The sequence below is a fragment of the Vicia villosa genome, linkage group LG3 (assembly GCF_029867415.1).
Source record: "Vicia villosa cultivar HV-30 ecotype Madison, WI linkage group LG3, Vvil1.0, whole genome shotgun sequence".
Classification (NCBI taxonomy): domain Eukaryota; kingdom Viridiplantae; phylum Streptophyta; class Magnoliopsida; order Fabales; family Fabaceae; genus Vicia; species Vicia villosa.
This window is the reverse complement of record NC_081182.1, coordinates 66,736,703-66,753,844: the sequence shown is the minus strand read 5'-3', so window position 1 is coordinate 66,753,844 and position 17,142 is coordinate 66,736,703. Positions and strand designations below refer to the sequence as shown.

Sequence of the window (17,142 nt, the reverse complement as noted above, 5' to 3'; positions counted from 1 at the left end):
TTTTGAGATTTCTAACTACTGAAACCACCACATCCAATTTTTAAAATTCTAACTACTAAAACTACCATAATATTCACATTAAGATCGCCACAATACATCAATTTTTGTAGTGTTTTTTGAATAATACTGTTCAAACGGATAATAATATTTGGACAAATATTACACCTATATACATCATATTTTACACCTATATTTTATGTACAAGTTAGTAGCTTGGCCTATCATCTATGATTGGTAGAAGTAAAAAGGTAACTTTCAAATTTATAAAAGAAATAATCTAGAAAAAAAGATTAGCTCATACAGTAGTAAGTGCCTTTATCAAGCAAGAATAGATACACTTATCAAGTCAGTTTTCCAATCTATTTTAGCTTTATGTAATTAGCATTTTTTTCCAATCTCCTTAAGTGACAAAATTGAGAAGATGATGAATTCTTTTTAGTGGGTATAATAGATATCATGTTAAGAATATTCATTGGCTTTCATGGAATCAAATGTTTGTGCATAAGAATGTGGGAAGCATAAAGTTCAAAAATATAAGCGCTTTTAACTATGCTATGCTTGGTAAAAAGGTTTGGAGTTTCATGACAAATATAAGTTATATGATCACTCATCTTTTTAAGACTAGATATTTTTCTGTGTGATTTCCTTTGTTAAGATATTTTTCTAAGTGTGATTTCCTTAGTTTAGCAATTGGGCACGTCCCCAGTTATATGTGGAAGAGTATTTGAAATTCAAAGTTTGTTGTTCGAGGTGGATACAAATAGATTATTAGATTAGGAGAGAATATTTTGATTTGGGGTCAAAATTGATTGTATGATAGCACATCCTTTGGCAAACCCATAATCAATAACATAAAACAGTAAAACATTAACCTAATTCACACTCTTGTTGGAGGCGGAGAAATGACAAAGGTTCTTAATACTCTCATGTTTGAATTTATTCAGATTGATAAACTAGTGTGAAAGTTTAAAAAGAATGGTTGATTCCAGTCCTTAGTGTTTATCGATACTGCACAGAAGAAGTTATTGATATAACACATATAAATATTAGTGAGAAATGGGAACAACTTTAGAAACTTAAAACTCCTATAAGGGTTAAGAATTTTATATGGTTGTTGTGTAGAAATTACATGCCAACTAGAAAGCATTTGATAAACAATAAGCAGTATTCTCAAATCTTGAATCTCATAAAAAGTTCACCTGACCCAACTTGTGATTGTGCTTCTTATCTATTATTGGGGTGGGAAAATGCCCAATAACTACGATCGAGCAATACAAACGAAGATCAAAAATCTACATATAATACTTGAAGCAAACCTTCAGAAGGACGTCTCAAATGCAATATTGACGCATCCTTCTCTAATACTTGTAATAAGGTAGTAATAGATGTTTGTATTCGATACGAGAAGAAAATTGTATAGTAGCTCAAAATGAGTGATTCTTCCTTATTTACCGAGATTGATACAAAGGAAGGTATAGGTCTTCTATCAACTATCAAATAGTGCATGACCTATACCTTAATGGAGTGGATTTTGAGCTACAATCTAAAAACGCTATGGATAGTGATAATCAACATTTGAATTCTTTGAATTTTCGTGTTATTACATGCGAATGTAAACGGTTAACTTTTTACTTTTAGAAACTCGTATTAAATTCGTTAAGAGACAAGTTAATGAAATCGCTCATATGAGTAATCCCATTTTTTATTAATATGTATTCAAAAACATATTACTAATGAAATGAATGAAGTCGTTTTTTATAATAAAAATATATATATATAAGATAATGCCAGATCATTTATAAATTAGTTAACAACAAATTAACTAAAAGTAATTTATAAATATACATGGCAAAAATAAAAATATGTCTTTGATTTTTTTATATTAAATAAAAGGATAAAAGTGAAAGAAATAATACTAAATTACTATTAAAAGCATGATGGTTACTGTTTTGGACCGGCCATATCTCTCTAGAGTCGATCACCATGTTTTGGACCGGCCATATCTCTCTTGAGCCAATCACCATGTGTTGGACCGGCCATATCTCCCTTGAGCCAATCACCATGAAAAAAATTACTCCTAGACTTTAACTTAGCAACCGATTGCACGGACAAGTTTTCAGAAGCTTCTCCTAACCACTGGATCATCATGTACCACGTTGTAGGAGATTTACGTCTCAAGCACATCTAACGGTTCTTAAATTTTCACGCCTGAAAGATAGTGAGACTCTTATTCCTCTCCCATATATATAGAATGGCATCATTTCATGTAATAAATTTCAAACACAATTCGAATACCCTCAACTCTTTCACATACTACCTTAAACGTTGGAGTGTTAATCATATAGATACACCACCACTCCGCTACATCGAAAGTATTACTCCACCGTAACTTCCGCATCACACTTTATTTCTGGTTTCACAATAGAATAAATACCAAACAAACTTTTTATATATATATATAAACTTCAAACTTTTTTTATACATATACTTGTAAGCTATAAAACGCAATCTATAAACTTAAAAAATGGGATTTGAATCGACTAAAAATGAGATTTGGATTCTCTGCAGTCTCTTATTGCCGAGTTAAACTAGGCCATAAAATAAATAAATGAATTTGTACTGATATAATCTGGATATAATCTGACCCGATGGATTTTACATGAATGGCCTAGATTTGCTTGAATGTGTGACTGTCAAAATAAACTTTCGGCCACCAAGAACATATTTTAGAGCAAGCAACTATTTTCCTCCATAAAGATTCCTCGAAAACGAAGAGTCTTCCAACACAATCAAGCACTCACTTCCCAGTTCCCACCCCAAGTCTTCAGAAAGCATTAGTATAAACTATATGAAGACCTCTTGAAAATTGAACATGCCCATCCTCAAATCACTCAAGACAAGACATTTTCTATTACACAGAAATTTTAAGCGGCATCAAACTATTCAATTGCGTGTTACCAAAGAAAGAGAGAGAAGAGACAAAACTCCGGCAAGAATAACAAGAAAAAATGAAACGGTACATACAAAGTTAGTTGGCAAAGAGAAGGATTTCTCAATGAAAATGGGACAGAGGACCCATAGAGAAACTGCAATTGCACTTATTCATTTACCATTTAAATATATTTCTTAATACAACAAGCATCCCCCTCCACTAAATTACATTAGTGTGATACATGATATATATTCAAATCCTGTCCCAGAATGTTACAAACAGTTTAATTTAATATACAATACTAAACACTTACAATCATTTTTGATCAATCAGACTGTAAGATTCTAGATTTCTATTGCCATGACGAATGTTTGGTGTGGCCATCCCACCCACCATCAGGCTCCTTCCTCTTAAGGACACTACCAGCCAGATGGATCCTTGCATGCTCCTCGGCTAGGACCTGCAAACTAGCAACAGAGAGTTGCCTTGATGCAAGAGATGAGATTTCATCTCCTCTCCCCTCTATGTCTAAACCTCCAGGTCCAGCATTAAGATCTAAGCCCTGTCTTGCCCATTTCCTACTGGTCTCAACACTAGTACTACTGCTACCTTCTGGAAGGCCAACAGCATAAGGCCTGGGATAATGGGATGAAACTGTGCTGGCAGGCCCCATCAACTGTGAATTTACCGCAGGGAAGCAAGGTCGACTGCCTGATGTTGGATACACAAAGGTAGTCGATCCAGCAGAAAATGACGATGATGGAAGAGGAAAGCTGGAATTAAAAGGGAAAACAGGGTATTCAAATGGAGCAGATGGATATGCCATTGCACGAGAAGATGGCAATACTGGCCCCCTATAAATATCAGTTCCAAATGGGTTGCCGCTAGTGGCAGGACTCAGCAATCTTTGTGATCCATTAGGGGCAACAATTGAAAAGGGCTGATCCCCTCTATCAGGCATAATTGAAGATATCGTGACAGCAGAATAGGTGTTGCCACTGGAAGGAAGCCATGAAGAAAAGTTACCTAGCTCGGCAGTACTCAATCTAAGTCCCGAAACAGATGGTTGCGCTAGCACACTGCTCCTGGCATGCTGAGAGAGCAGCGATGGTTCAGTGGTGATTTCATCAACTGAAGGTCCATTATTCAAATCAAAGTCCCTGTGGGCACTCATTTCTCTATTTGAACGGCCACCCAATGATGATTTCACCTGCATGTGAGGTACATCTATCTTATAACTACTGCTTGTGGAGCAATTACCGATATCAGAGGCTTCATCCATTAGATTTAAGTCAAGTCCAAGACCACCAGAGCACCGAACAGGTGAGGCCATCTTACTGCATACTGGATTGTAACCATTGGCTTCAAGAGATACAATATTCATGTAACGAGCACAAGATGGAGAAGAAATATCATCTAATATTCTTTCATCGGCAACATTCAAGTCAATATCTAATGGTTGTCGACTCTTCTTTCCAGCGGCCGTATCAAGATTAGGTGTGTTTAGTGTAACAAGAGGGGTTTCCATAACTTTCCTGGGCTCAGCTGGCCGGAATGCACTAGTAGCAGCTGACCCCTTCCAACCAACTTCCCCTTTACTTCTCAATAAATTCTCAGGCAGCATGAAGGGTCCCTTTGCAGCAGCAGCCACGGTGATTGATGCAGGAATACCATAAGACAAAGATGAAGCAGAAAATGGTACAGGACTGATCAATCGAACAGAAGGTGCACATCCAGATGTGGCAATGCTGTTTAACTCACCACGCTTTCCATCATCGGCACCGAACCCCTCATTTAAATCAAATTCAACCTTTGCATCTGCATCTGACACAGCAACAGCAGACATGGAAGAAGCGTCTGCTGTGGTAGAGGTGCACTCCTCAGCCTCTTCTGCTTCAATGGCATTCAGTTTTGATCCTTTAGAATCCAGTTGCTCATCCATTTCTTGTGAACGAAAGCTTGATGAAGCTTTGTGAAGCCTCTGTCCAGTATCTTGGTCATGAACCTCTTTTATATCAGAATTTTCCTCCACACGCTCAGCAGCAAAATCAGTTGCATTAGAACACAAACCACTTTTCGCAGGCATAGCCAAGACAACATGTTCACACTCAGTTCTTAGCACTTTAGCCTCATTAGCATGGTTCTTGGCCGCAATATCGCCGTTTTTTCCATGCTCCCGTTCATTGAAGTCTTCAGGAACCTTATCAACACCACGAGAAAGGAGTACACCGTCGTCTGTTCCTCTAGCTGAATTGGATTGTCTGTTAACAGTGGGAGATTTTTGAGTTATCAGTCTGTCGCTGCCTGATCGTTCAGCACCGTGATCACCATTTACATCCACTTCCACAGATGCGTGTAACAATTTGTCAACTGCTTCCACCCCAACTCCACCAACACTACTTATCTTAATACCAAGAGTTTCATCAGCACCCACTCCTCTAACAACCTCTTCCTGGAGCTGCTTACTACAATTACCATCCATAGCTTCTTGCGATTCAGGAAGTGCGCGCAATGAAGCAGGAACAGGCTTTTCAATCGATATTCCTTTTCTTTCTAATCCAGTTTGAATAGTTTCTGTAACCTGCTGCAAATCCATACTACGTGCATTAACAGGCTTATCTAGCTCACCTACAGCCTTTCCTCCAGATGCCGGGCAATCAAAATCATCATCAACATTCATCTCACCAGATATACCATGTTGCTTATTTTCAGCATCAAGACCATTATTTGAGTGGCATTCATCCTGCACAACATTTACTCCAGAGGACTTACCTGAAGAGTGGCCTGTGCACAACTGTTCAACAGCAGTAGCTTTTCGGTCTGGAGACCCAGTTGGAGTCGATAATTCAGATTTCAACATCTCTCCAGCCGCCACACTAGCAAGAAGATTCATTCCAATATCATCAGCTTCAGAGTACTTAACACCTTCAATTAAAGCATTTATGGAACTGTAAGAAGCATCCTGCAAATTTCCAGCTTTGTTTCCGTTCCCAGATGACAACGAAGCAATTTTTGATGCCTCCTCTGTTTTCTTACAATCATTGCCAGTCCTACAGTGCTCTTCATGAGTAACTGCAGCAGGGGATCCATTGCCTTCATCAGTAACTGCAGCAGGGGATCCATCACCTTCATCAGAGCCAGTCAATATATCTTTAAAATCATTACTCTGCCAAGATTCAGTGTTAACATCAGAGCCAATATCGGCTCTATCAAAATCACTCTTTTCCTTTAAACCGTGATCAAACTGATCATGCTTCTCAGAAAGAACAGGAGAAGCGACTCTACTATTCATGATTGTAGGTTCATCAAAAGAACCAGCACTGGCCCTTTGAGCAGGACTTCTACCTTGGTTTGGAATTTTAACAATTAGCTTGGGAGTATTCCCTTCGTGAGAAATTTTATCAAGTGCTTTTTCAATTAATCCAGACTGAGATCTTCTCTCTGAAGTTAAACTTTTGTGCAAGGAAGACTTCCTACTTGACCGACTTTCCCTTTTCCCTTTGGATGAAGTTGAACCTAGGAGTCCATTGATAGATTTCCGATGCCGTGAAGAGCCGCCTGATAACTTATTTGCACTCATTGCAGTAGAGCTTCTGGCATCCTCCTTTCCTGAAAGACCCCCAGTTCTAGCATGGTCACTAGAACAAGATTGACTGTTGTTGTAAGATTGACTGTTGTTGTGAGATTGACTAGAACTACTACTTTTCTCATCCTTCGCATTGGCGATAGGAATAATAGAACTGCCATTGACAGCGGCAACATGGGGCTGTCCATCTTTTAAGTTCGTAATTGCAGATACAGGTGAAGGCACTGACTTTGCATGTGGAAATGCAGATGTTGATGCAGATTTAGGTGTGTTCTCACCCTGGACAATCTTCAAGGAAGAAGTTTTAGATGTAGAAATTTGTGTGACTGAACTCTTCATGGCAATATCAGATGACACACCTGAATGTCTATTCCCACCTTGACCAACATCAACAACCCGTGACTTGGCAGGACAGGGGGAACTGGGACCAGAACCAGACTTTCCATCCTTTAAATTCATTTCAGCTTCAACACGTTTCTTCCATGTGTCAACTAAACCTCTTGCTTTCCTCTGAATTTCAAAGTTTTTATGGGTTCGCAAATGATTCACAGATTTACCGATGTTGCACATCTTTAGAGCCTGTAGATTGACTGGGACCTTATCAAGTGCCCGAAGTAATACCGAGAGAAATTCATCAACAGATTTATCACCATCCCCGTTCTTTCCTTTATGGACCTCTTGAAGCCATTCATCAAATACAGGTAAACCCCTCTGCTGCACAAACTGACTAAGACAATCAAGTCTATCGGTTGCTGCAATAACAGCTGCAAGCAATGACCGGCTAGCTAAATCTATCTTCTTTTCATTTCTATCACGGACTATTAGCTGCACAAACTTTTCGACTCCTTCAGCATCAACAAGCCCTCCCTTTTCTGTAATTTTGGATATCTCTGTCTTCAAAATGTTATCATGCCTAAAATTACTAGAATGTCCATCCTCAATTTTTATTGAACGTTCTCGCTTGATGGGCTCAGAGCCCTGCTCTACCCTATCCCTTTTCCTCCCCTTAACATGAGAAGGAAAGGAAGAAGTACTGTTCTGTACACTATCTGAAACTGATTTCACCTGTGATGTTGTTGTTGGGCTACTCATTGGCTTAGGAGATCGACCGCCTGGCTGAATTGTTGCATTCATTTCTACACAAGTCTTATATACTAACTTATGTACTTCTTGGCATTCCTGGGATGTTGGAAAAATAAGAGGCGAAAATATAAGGCACTATAAAAAGATCATTACAGACAACAACACAAGACATTCACTACTTACAGTAAGATACTCTTGATCATCTAGCCACCGTAAACACTTGTTTGATGTGTCATAAACCCTCCTACACACAAATGATGAAATCCCTGCTGGAAGTTTGACGCCTTTCGGAAGGAATGCAACTTTACAAGGATGGATTAGCAATTCAGCATCAATCTCACTCTTATGAAGGGAGTAGAAAATCTCGTTGGGAGCAGCCTCCAAGGGCTCTGCTTTACTGAGTTTTACTTCAATGGACCGATAAAGCCAATTAACACTTAACTTCAATTTACTTTCTTTACCAAGTGTCAAACTACGAATAACTCCAATAAAAGGTGGGCGATCTTGTGATGGTTTGAAGAGAGCACAGTCACCAACACTAATTATTCGGCCGTCCTACATTTGAAAAGAAAGAAAATTCTGTGTAAATCATTACAGTTCAATTAACAGAGTAAATCTGTAGTTTATATTTCAAATAACAAACATTAAACATTCCCATTTATGCTTTTGACATCTATTCGACAGCTAAACCCTTCAAAGCAATATTCTAAGGTACACATTCTTCTTTGGCAACAGAAGAAAAATAGTTCATTAATGAAACAAGAAAATCACAATAAAGTGAAACCTGTATTTAGACTTGAAATAAATTTGTAGCAAGTGGTATATACAAGTTCCACGCATTATCAAAAGAGAGAAAGTAATCAATGCTAAAATGTTCGCACGATCAATACTTTAGAGTACCAAAAGCAAAGTAAAATTTAAAAGCAAAAAAAGGGAAATCGAATAATAATAATATTACAAGAATTTAATTACCCTTTAACGTCTAAGCACCCCATACATAAAATTAGTTTTTTTAACACCGAATTATAATGCAACCAAGTTTGGCTTCTCTAAATGATATGATAAATATTCTGAAGAGAAAATTACAAAATCATAACCATATATTAGAAAACAGATGCTTGAGATTAAGATGAAATACATGGACATGCAATAACATATTTTGATGTTTTAGAAACCAGCTCTATTGATTTTTCAATCTATGATATAATAACATACTTTCTCTTGTACAGTGCAACCCTCATATTAGAGAAAGCCCGAAATAAAAAATTACTCCCTCCATTCAAAATGGTCATATTTAAAGCTTTGCACAATGATTAAGAAAGTTATCGAATACCTAAAACTTTAGAGAAATATAACTACATATTATTGTAATACCTTTCAATTCAATTCTAATGGTTAGAAAATTACAAGCCCCCTCTATTAAGATTGGGGATCCATGTTCAGTGACCAACTTTTTAGAGCACCAAAAGTAGAGTAAAATTAAAAAGCAATAAAAGCAAAATTGAATAATAATGATATAACGAGAATTTAATTACCCTTTACCGTCTAAGCACTCCATACATAAAATTAGTTTTTTTAACACAGGTTATCATGCAACCAAGTTTGGCTTCTCTAAATGAAGTGATAAATATGCTCAAGAGAAAATTACAAAATCATAACCATTTATTCCAAAACAGATGCTTGAGATTAAGATGAAATACATGCACATGCAATAACACATTGTGAAGTTTTAGAAACCGGCTCTATTGATTTTTCAATCTATGTTAATAACAACATACTTTCTCTCTTACAGTGCAACCCATATTAGAGAAAGCCCAAAATAAAAAATTACCCCCTCCATTCAAAATGATCATTTATAAAGCTTTGCACAATGATTAAGAAAGTTATCATATATCTACACCTTTAGAAAAATATAACTAAATATTATTGTATCACCTTTCAATTCAATTTGAATGGCTAGAAAATTACAAGCCCACTCTATTAAGTATTGGGGATCCATGTTCAGTGATCAACTCTTTAGAGCACCAAAAGCAGAGTAAAATTAAAAAAGCAATAAAAGAGAAGTCGAATAATAATATTAATAATAATATAACAAGAATTTAATTACACTTTACTGTCTAAGCACTCCATACATAAAATTAGAACACAGATTATGATGCAACCAAGCTTGGCTTCTCTAAATGAAGTAATAAATATGCTCAAGAGAAAATTACAAAATCATAACCATTTATTAGAAAATAGATGCTTGCGATTAAGATGAAATCAATGCACATGCAATAACATATTTTGAAGTTATAAAAACCAGCTCTATTGATTTTTCAATCTACATTAATAATAACATACTTTCTCTTTTACATTGCAACCCACATACAAGAGAAATTCTGAAATAAAAAATTACTCCCTCCGTTCAAAATGATCATTTTTAAAGCTTTGCACAATGATTAAGTTATCAAATATCAACTTCTTTAGAGAAATATAACTACACATTATTGCAACACCTTTCAATTAAATTTGAATGGTTAGAAAATTACAAGCCCCCTCTACTAAGTACTGGGGATCCGAGATCAATTGAGTATTGCAAAACTCCTCCAGTCATTTAATCCGTGTTCTGATCTCACCGATAGAGGCTGAAACTCACACCGTCTTCAATTTCAAATCCCAATTCACCTTTTTGATTCCCAGACACTATTTTTATTCCCTATGGCCAAGCCCTTAACTTTGTCAATGCTCTCTCTAATTCCACATAGTGGAAATATCAAAAGAAAGTTAAAAAATGAAAGAAGATAAAAATAATGCTTTCTTTACATTCTAAGTCCTACATAATTTGAAACTAACTAAGACTTCTAACATGACAATTCATTTGAAACGGATGGAGTACCTAAAAGGGAACGCATGCATAAAATCCTCTCTGTGTACAGACAACAATTTTGTTAATAAAACATTGGGACGATATAAGCTTGTAGAAATTAGTATTTAACTCAATAAGCATTAAACTAGGTGATTGACGATATAAGCTTGTGGAAATTAGTATTTAACTCAATAAGCATTAAACTGGGTGATTACATACTCGGTGACTTAAATGTTACAAAATCTACATGCATTGGACAGTATATGGTAATAAAAAGACACACTTTCAGTGTCTATATTGTTTATTTAAATAAATTGGTGAAAATAGTGTACTTCCCATACATCCACAGCACGGCCAACACGTACAAATGCTAAGTTATGTGAGAAACAAGAAATTTCCATCTCTCCACAAACATCCATTTACAGCCCGTGCCACCATGGTTATCAAAATCTCGATTTAAATCTTAAAATCTTACGATTTGCAATCTCACTCACCCCCAACGATCTAGATCCTAAGTAGAATCTCTGTGTTATAGTCAAAATGTAAAAAAAAAATGGTAAAAAACATTGATTAAGTGCAATCTTGGCCAGTTCTGGTCACAATCGGCCATTTTCCGGCCACCGCCATTACATGCCGAGAAGGATGACAAGATACAAAGGGGCAAGAGTTATGGTTCGGCGGCGTTCATTTCCCACGAATACACTTGCCTACGAAAATATCATGTAGAAATACTTTAAAGATGTAGTATTATTTGATGTTCTAGTAGTATCTTACGATTTTTGTTATGATCTTATGTTTTACGATCTTTCTACCCACTCTCGTGCTTACAAAAATAGTTGAGTAGGATCTTCCAATCTTAGTTACGATCTTACTATCCCCTCCCCGATCTTATGCAAGATCCCGATTTTGACAACCTTGTGTGCCACGGGTAACTGACACAGACTACACCATTATTCCCCCACTCACATAAATTTAAATAAATTCAGCTAAAGCAATAGCCAGAAATATATACATGAAGTCACAACATCAAACTCCAACTAATCTAAGTTAAACCATGTAAAACCACTTACGACTAAGTTCTCCCTCCACGCCACAAACTATCCATAGCAGTTATTTCCATTCACAAGACTAGAACTTGAGATTGATTAAGAAAGAAAATAAGCTCCTTGGCACTTCACTATATATTAAGAAGTACTACACCCCCCTTCTACAATAAGAAAGCTCTTTAAGGTATTTTTACTAAAAAAAGAAAAAACATTAAGAAGTGCTACACCCCCCCTTCTACAATAAGAAAGCTCTTTAAGGTATTTTTACTATTAAAAAAAAAAAGAAAAAACAGTTGAATAAGCTAATTTGGGTTACATTTTTACAAATCTACACTTCATTCCAATAGAATCCCAAATTTACCTTGTCTTACAAAAAATTCAACAAGAATAAGAAATGAAAAGCTTCAATTACAATCTTAATCTTGACACCAGTACCTTAGTGAAAGACTTAGCAGACCACGAAGACGGAGATGAAGAAGAAACATCCACTTTAAGAGACGATTCGCCACGTTTGAGGGACTTCAACATGTGCCAAGTGCTTTTCCTCTCTTCACAACAAATCCTTCGTTAAATTACACAACAAATAAGATCTTAAAATCCATTCGAGAAACCCTAGATCCACCGAAAACCCTAACTTAAAAATCACACCGAAGAGAACTATGAATTCGATTATTCAAACTAGGAGCACGGTTGCGATAATCGGATCCACGCGAGAGGATGAAGATGGATTTGGTAAGCGCTTTACGATGGAGGACGAAAGAGCGTGCGAGAATCTAGAGAGAGAATTTAGAGAGAGAAAGAGGTAAGAAAGAGAGAGTGAATAAAGGGAAAGGATGAGCTTGGCAGTACTTGGGTTTGGGTAGTGTAGGACGGGCAGATCGGGCAGTTTGGTCAGGGAGAATGATAACGTCACGGGGAGGTGATGAGGCAACGTGTGGAGAATGTGACTGCAGATTGGGAACTGAGTCATCGACATTGACTGCTCCATCTCCCACCTTGTTAATTGACTTGAATTTTTTATTCTTTTTCTCTCCCACAATTAACCTTCATTTCTTTTTTTCTTTTTTTTTCTTACAATTTTTTTATTAATATTATTCAAACATTTGAAAATATTTGTTTATTTTAAATTTACAATTTTTTAAATGTATTTAATGTATTTTTAAAAATATATGATTTATCAATTATCAACTTAAGACCAGTGTTTTAAAAACCGGACCGGACCGGCCGGTCGAAACGGGAACCGGCCAGGTAACCGGTCTGGTTCAATAGTTGGATCGGATATGTCATCAAACCGGTGAGAACCGGTGAAAACCGAGAAAACCGGAAAAACCGGGAAAACCGGAAAACCGACGCTTTAATTGCTTTTTTTTTCTTTTTTTTTTTTACTTTTTTTAACTTTTTTTTTACTTTTTTTTTAACATTTCTTTTAAAAAAAAATTTTTAACTTTTTTTTAAATATATTTAGTAGTGTATTACTTAAATAGCATTCTCCCATAGTTTTTTTCGTTAGTGACAAATTAAAAATTTTATTGTCTATTTGTTATCTTTGCTAATAAATTTTCTTAAATAGCATAAACATATTGAATTTTATTTGATTTTCTTTTTAGGAGGATCCTATTTGGTACACATTGGAGTTATTTTGTTATAAACTATTCAATTAGATTATGTTGTAATTAGACTTTGTTTAGATTATGTTGTAATTAGACTTTGTTTGTAATTAGACTTTGTAATTTTTTACTATTTTGTTATGTGTGATACCTTTGTTTAAAATTTGAATTTAAGTTATGAAATTGTGAATTTATGATATGATATTTTTAAAAAATTTAAAAGCTAGTTATATTTTTTTAGAGACTGAATCATCCGGTTCGACCGGTTTTATATCTATATAATGACAGGTCTATTCAACCGAGTTATCCGGTTTAATCCGGTTTGGTCGTGCGGTTCGACCAGTGACCCAGTGGTTCGACCGATAAACCAGTGACCCAATACCCTCACCGGTTCGATGACCGGTCTGATTTTTAAAACACTGCTTAAGACTAGAATATGTGATATGTCTATGTACTACCTAATTTACCCTTCCACTCAAAAATAATTTATCCTAAAACTTACTCTTTTTTTTAATTGACTAAAACATTTTTATGAGCCAATTAAAACGGCTCTTTTTGTCGAGTGGCATAACAAATGCCACTACTTTTTCATGTTTTAAAATGTTTGACACAATCCTTTTACCCGGTTAAAGATTCACTCTATCAATTTAATTTTTTTTTTGTGAAGCGGTTAAACATTGTCTTCAACATCCTCCATTCTCCCTCGTCAATTTTCCTCAGACCAACATCCTCCAATCCCCTTTCTATTCTCCTTTCAAACCCTAGCAGGTTCCTCATTCTTCTCGGTGCCTCATACTGCGGTGATAACGGTATGTTTAAACCAATATCACACGGTTTCCATTTTCATGTTCACGTATTCTGTTCACTTCACCTCTATCTTTTTGCCTAATGGTTCTTCTGGTTATTTTCTTTTTTTCAATTTCATATTTCATAGTTATGCAAATCACGACGCCGTAGAAGACCATGACGGTTGAAGATGTTCACGGGAACTAAGACAGCAGATGGTAGCCAGGTTCTTGCAAGATTTTAGATCTGTGAATTTTGAGGATGGAGAAGCGATTGATGATGCGATTCGGCATATGAATTTGTTGGATCTGAGATTTGGTTGGAGCATCACTTCAGATTTGCACATACTAGGTTATGACCCGCGCATCGCGCGGGATTATTATTATTTTTTATAGTTTATATTTATTTTTTATACTTCAGAAATATTAAATTGCAATTATAAAAATCTGAAAAATATCATTATTATTGAAAATATAAGTAAAATTGAATTTCAATTATCTGACTCTCTATTTGTTGATTTTATTCAATCACATAATAAATTTGTAAATAAATAAAAATAAAATATTTTTATAGAGCACAAAGGTTATGATGGTCTTGATTAAATTTCAGAGGTAAATGTTGTCTTAAAGAACAAATATTATTGGTTATAAAGTCTAAAATGAATGATAAGAGACATAATCTTGAATGAATGATAAGAATTAGAAGACTATCTACTTTAAAAAATAACAAAAATAATATAAAAAATAAATTAATTGAATTTAATCCCTCTAACCCTTGATTGAACTAAGGAATTCATTTTGCTTATGTGCAATCAGACAAATCAAATGTCTGCAAAATTTAAAAAAGAAATAAAGTATTTTAATTCTAAAAATTGATAGCATAAGTGCAATTATAAGTTAAAGACTAAAATACAAAAAGATTATGAAGTTAAATATCATAAAGATAATATCAATAGTTGATGCAAAGTGATAAAACATGAAACAATCTCTCCAGCACACCTACATAAACACCAGGCAAAATATTAATATAAAAAATAAATAACTAAAATATAATTTGCAACGAATCAATTGAACAAACAAATTCATTTGCATTTCATGCAATCAAACACATGAAGACTTGTAAAACTGTAAAAAAAAAAAGTTTAATTTCCAAAATTGAAATTAAAAAATGTAATTAGAAATTTGGAGACGAAAATATAAAATATAAAATGAATTAAATCCGACATTATCTATCATGAAAAAAATAACACTGAATACTTATATGTGGAAGCCAAAAAATCTATGTAGTCCATTGGTAAAAAAACTAACCAACAAATAGAACACTTTATTGTTAGGAAGTTAGAATGTTTACTTAATGTATGAAATGAAGAAAGAGTGTAATTTTCTATGCAAATGAGACTCTATATAGAATAATGTAAATGGTAAAAAATAAATATTGGTACAAACATAACGGAACGATTAATTGAGTTCTAGTTATCATAATTAATATTTATCATATTTCTTTAATAGAAATAATTGGTCAGGAATCATAAGTGAATAATTTATTAATATGTGGGCATCCAAAAGTGAAACGTATTAGAGAGTAGTACAGAAGAAGAAAAAAAAAGGGAGTGAAGCATTTGAGTGACACCGAAAATTTTTATATGATGTGGAAATATTATTTTACAATATTATTAAAAAAAATGTATTTACCAAATGAATTTATAATATAATAATTTTTTAATGTATGAACTATTTCTTTTTTCTTAATAAGAATTGAATTAAGTTTTTTTTGAGGATATATATATATATATATATATATATATATATATATAACTTATTATTTATATTACTATTATTGGTTCTATTATTATTATATTTATTTTTAATGTAGGGTTAAATTAGTAAAATTAAAATTAGGGTGTAAGGTCAAATTAGTAAAATCAAAATTAAGGTTTATGCTTAGAATTGTTATCAGGTTGACATGTGGCTAGGGTTGCCATCATGACAACCTTGCACTTATATATATATATATATATATATATATATATATATATATATATATATATATATATATATATATATATATATATATATATATATATTAAGATTAAGATTAAGATATTGTTCTGGTTTCATGAATAATATCTTCATTAAGGTTACCTTTTAGTTTCATTATTTGATTTCATGAACCTACATTTACCTTTCATATTTGCACATTTTTTAACAATTTGATTTCATTATTTGTTACTTTTCTTTAAGTTTCCTTTTAGGTTTCTGTCCAAGATTATTCAATTTTCTTTTAGTTTTCTCTCTACTCTAAACTACAATCCAGTTTGAATACATCAGTGACTATTTGAATGTTCCCATTTAGACTTAGTGGAGCAATGAGGTTAATATTTCTTAATTCTGATTTTGTTTTATTTCTGTGGATGACAAATCTGATATGTTTTGTTTTGTTGATGTCGTCTTGTTAATAGAAAAAAAGGTATAAAAAGTGTAATGAAATAGTTAATGATTCAATTAGTTAGTCTTACTCGTCTCTTCTCGATGAATCTTTTGACTGTGATTCCTTTTTTGCTACAGATTTGTGCATTTATTTCTGCATTTTTCAAACTAATGAAAAGGATTTATGGTGTATGAGGTTGTTATTGCAACTTTTACTAATTAGTTGGTGACTTCATTTGTTGCTTTATGAATAAAGTAAAATTAGCATGCTTTTTGTAAGCCATCATTTTTATCAAACATGTTGTGTTTTATTTTTGTCAATTTTAAATTTTTAATTACTTTTCTTCATCTTAGTTCAAGGTTTAGTAAAATTCAGTTATTGTTTAAATTCAATATCTTTTCAAAACACTAAATTTTATTTCTTATGTTCATTTTGGTTGTACTACACTACAGGTTAAGGATTATATATATATATATATATATATATATATATATATATATATATATATATATATATATATATGTGTGTGTGTGTGTGTGTGTGTGTGTTCATACAATGTAAGACATGTATTCTCGGTGGCGATATTATTTCTTAGTAGGGAAAAGAAACCATACAAGAAACCGCAAACTCTGTCACTCAATTCTGATTCACAGGGTGCATTTAAAGACAGAAGTTTCTCCTTTATTGAGAATGTTAAGACCATTGACGAGATGATTTGTCTTTAGGATGATAGTGATTTTATATCACAGATCAATGCAAATATTTTCTTTGTACATATCAATTTGTTTTTAACAGTCACAAACTGTTTTTTGTAGGAAATATTTTGT

At 34.0% G+C, this 17,142-nt stretch overlaps 1 protein-coding gene across 1 annotated transcript; it reads right to left on the bottom strand.

The window, feature by feature from the left end:
• Positions 1 to 3,078: 3,078 nt before the first annotated feature.
• Positions 3,079 to 12,332, bottom strand: LOC131661749 (uncharacterized). Its single transcript, XM_058931361.1, has 3 exons — positions 11,931 to 12,332; positions 7,785 to 8,156; positions 3,079 to 7,697 (listed from the first exon to the last, which is right to left on the bottom strand). Exons 1-3 carry the CDS (start codon positions 12,021 to 12,023, stop codon positions 3,285 to 3,287), a joined length of 4,878 nt encoding a protein of 1,625 aa, XP_058787344.1. The 5' UTR covers positions 12,024 to 12,332; the 3' UTR covers positions 3,079 to 3,284.
• Positions 12,333 to 17,142: the final 4,810 nt, after the last annotated feature.

Excerpts from the sequence above, each read along its gene's own strand:
- LOC131661749 (XM_058931361.1), bottom strand. The coding sequence starts at position 12,023 with ATGTTGAAGTCCCTCAAACGTGGCGAATCGTCTCTTAAAGTGGATGTT. Across the intron at positions 8,157-11,930 it reads CTGCTAAGTCTTTCACTAAG|GACGGCCGAATAATTAGTGT; the intron begins GTACTGGTGTCA and ends TTTCAAATGTAG. Across the intron at positions 7,698-7,784 it reads ATGATCAAGAGTATCTTACT|GAATGCCAAGAAGTACATAA; the intron begins GTAAGTAGTGAA and ends CCAACATCCCAG.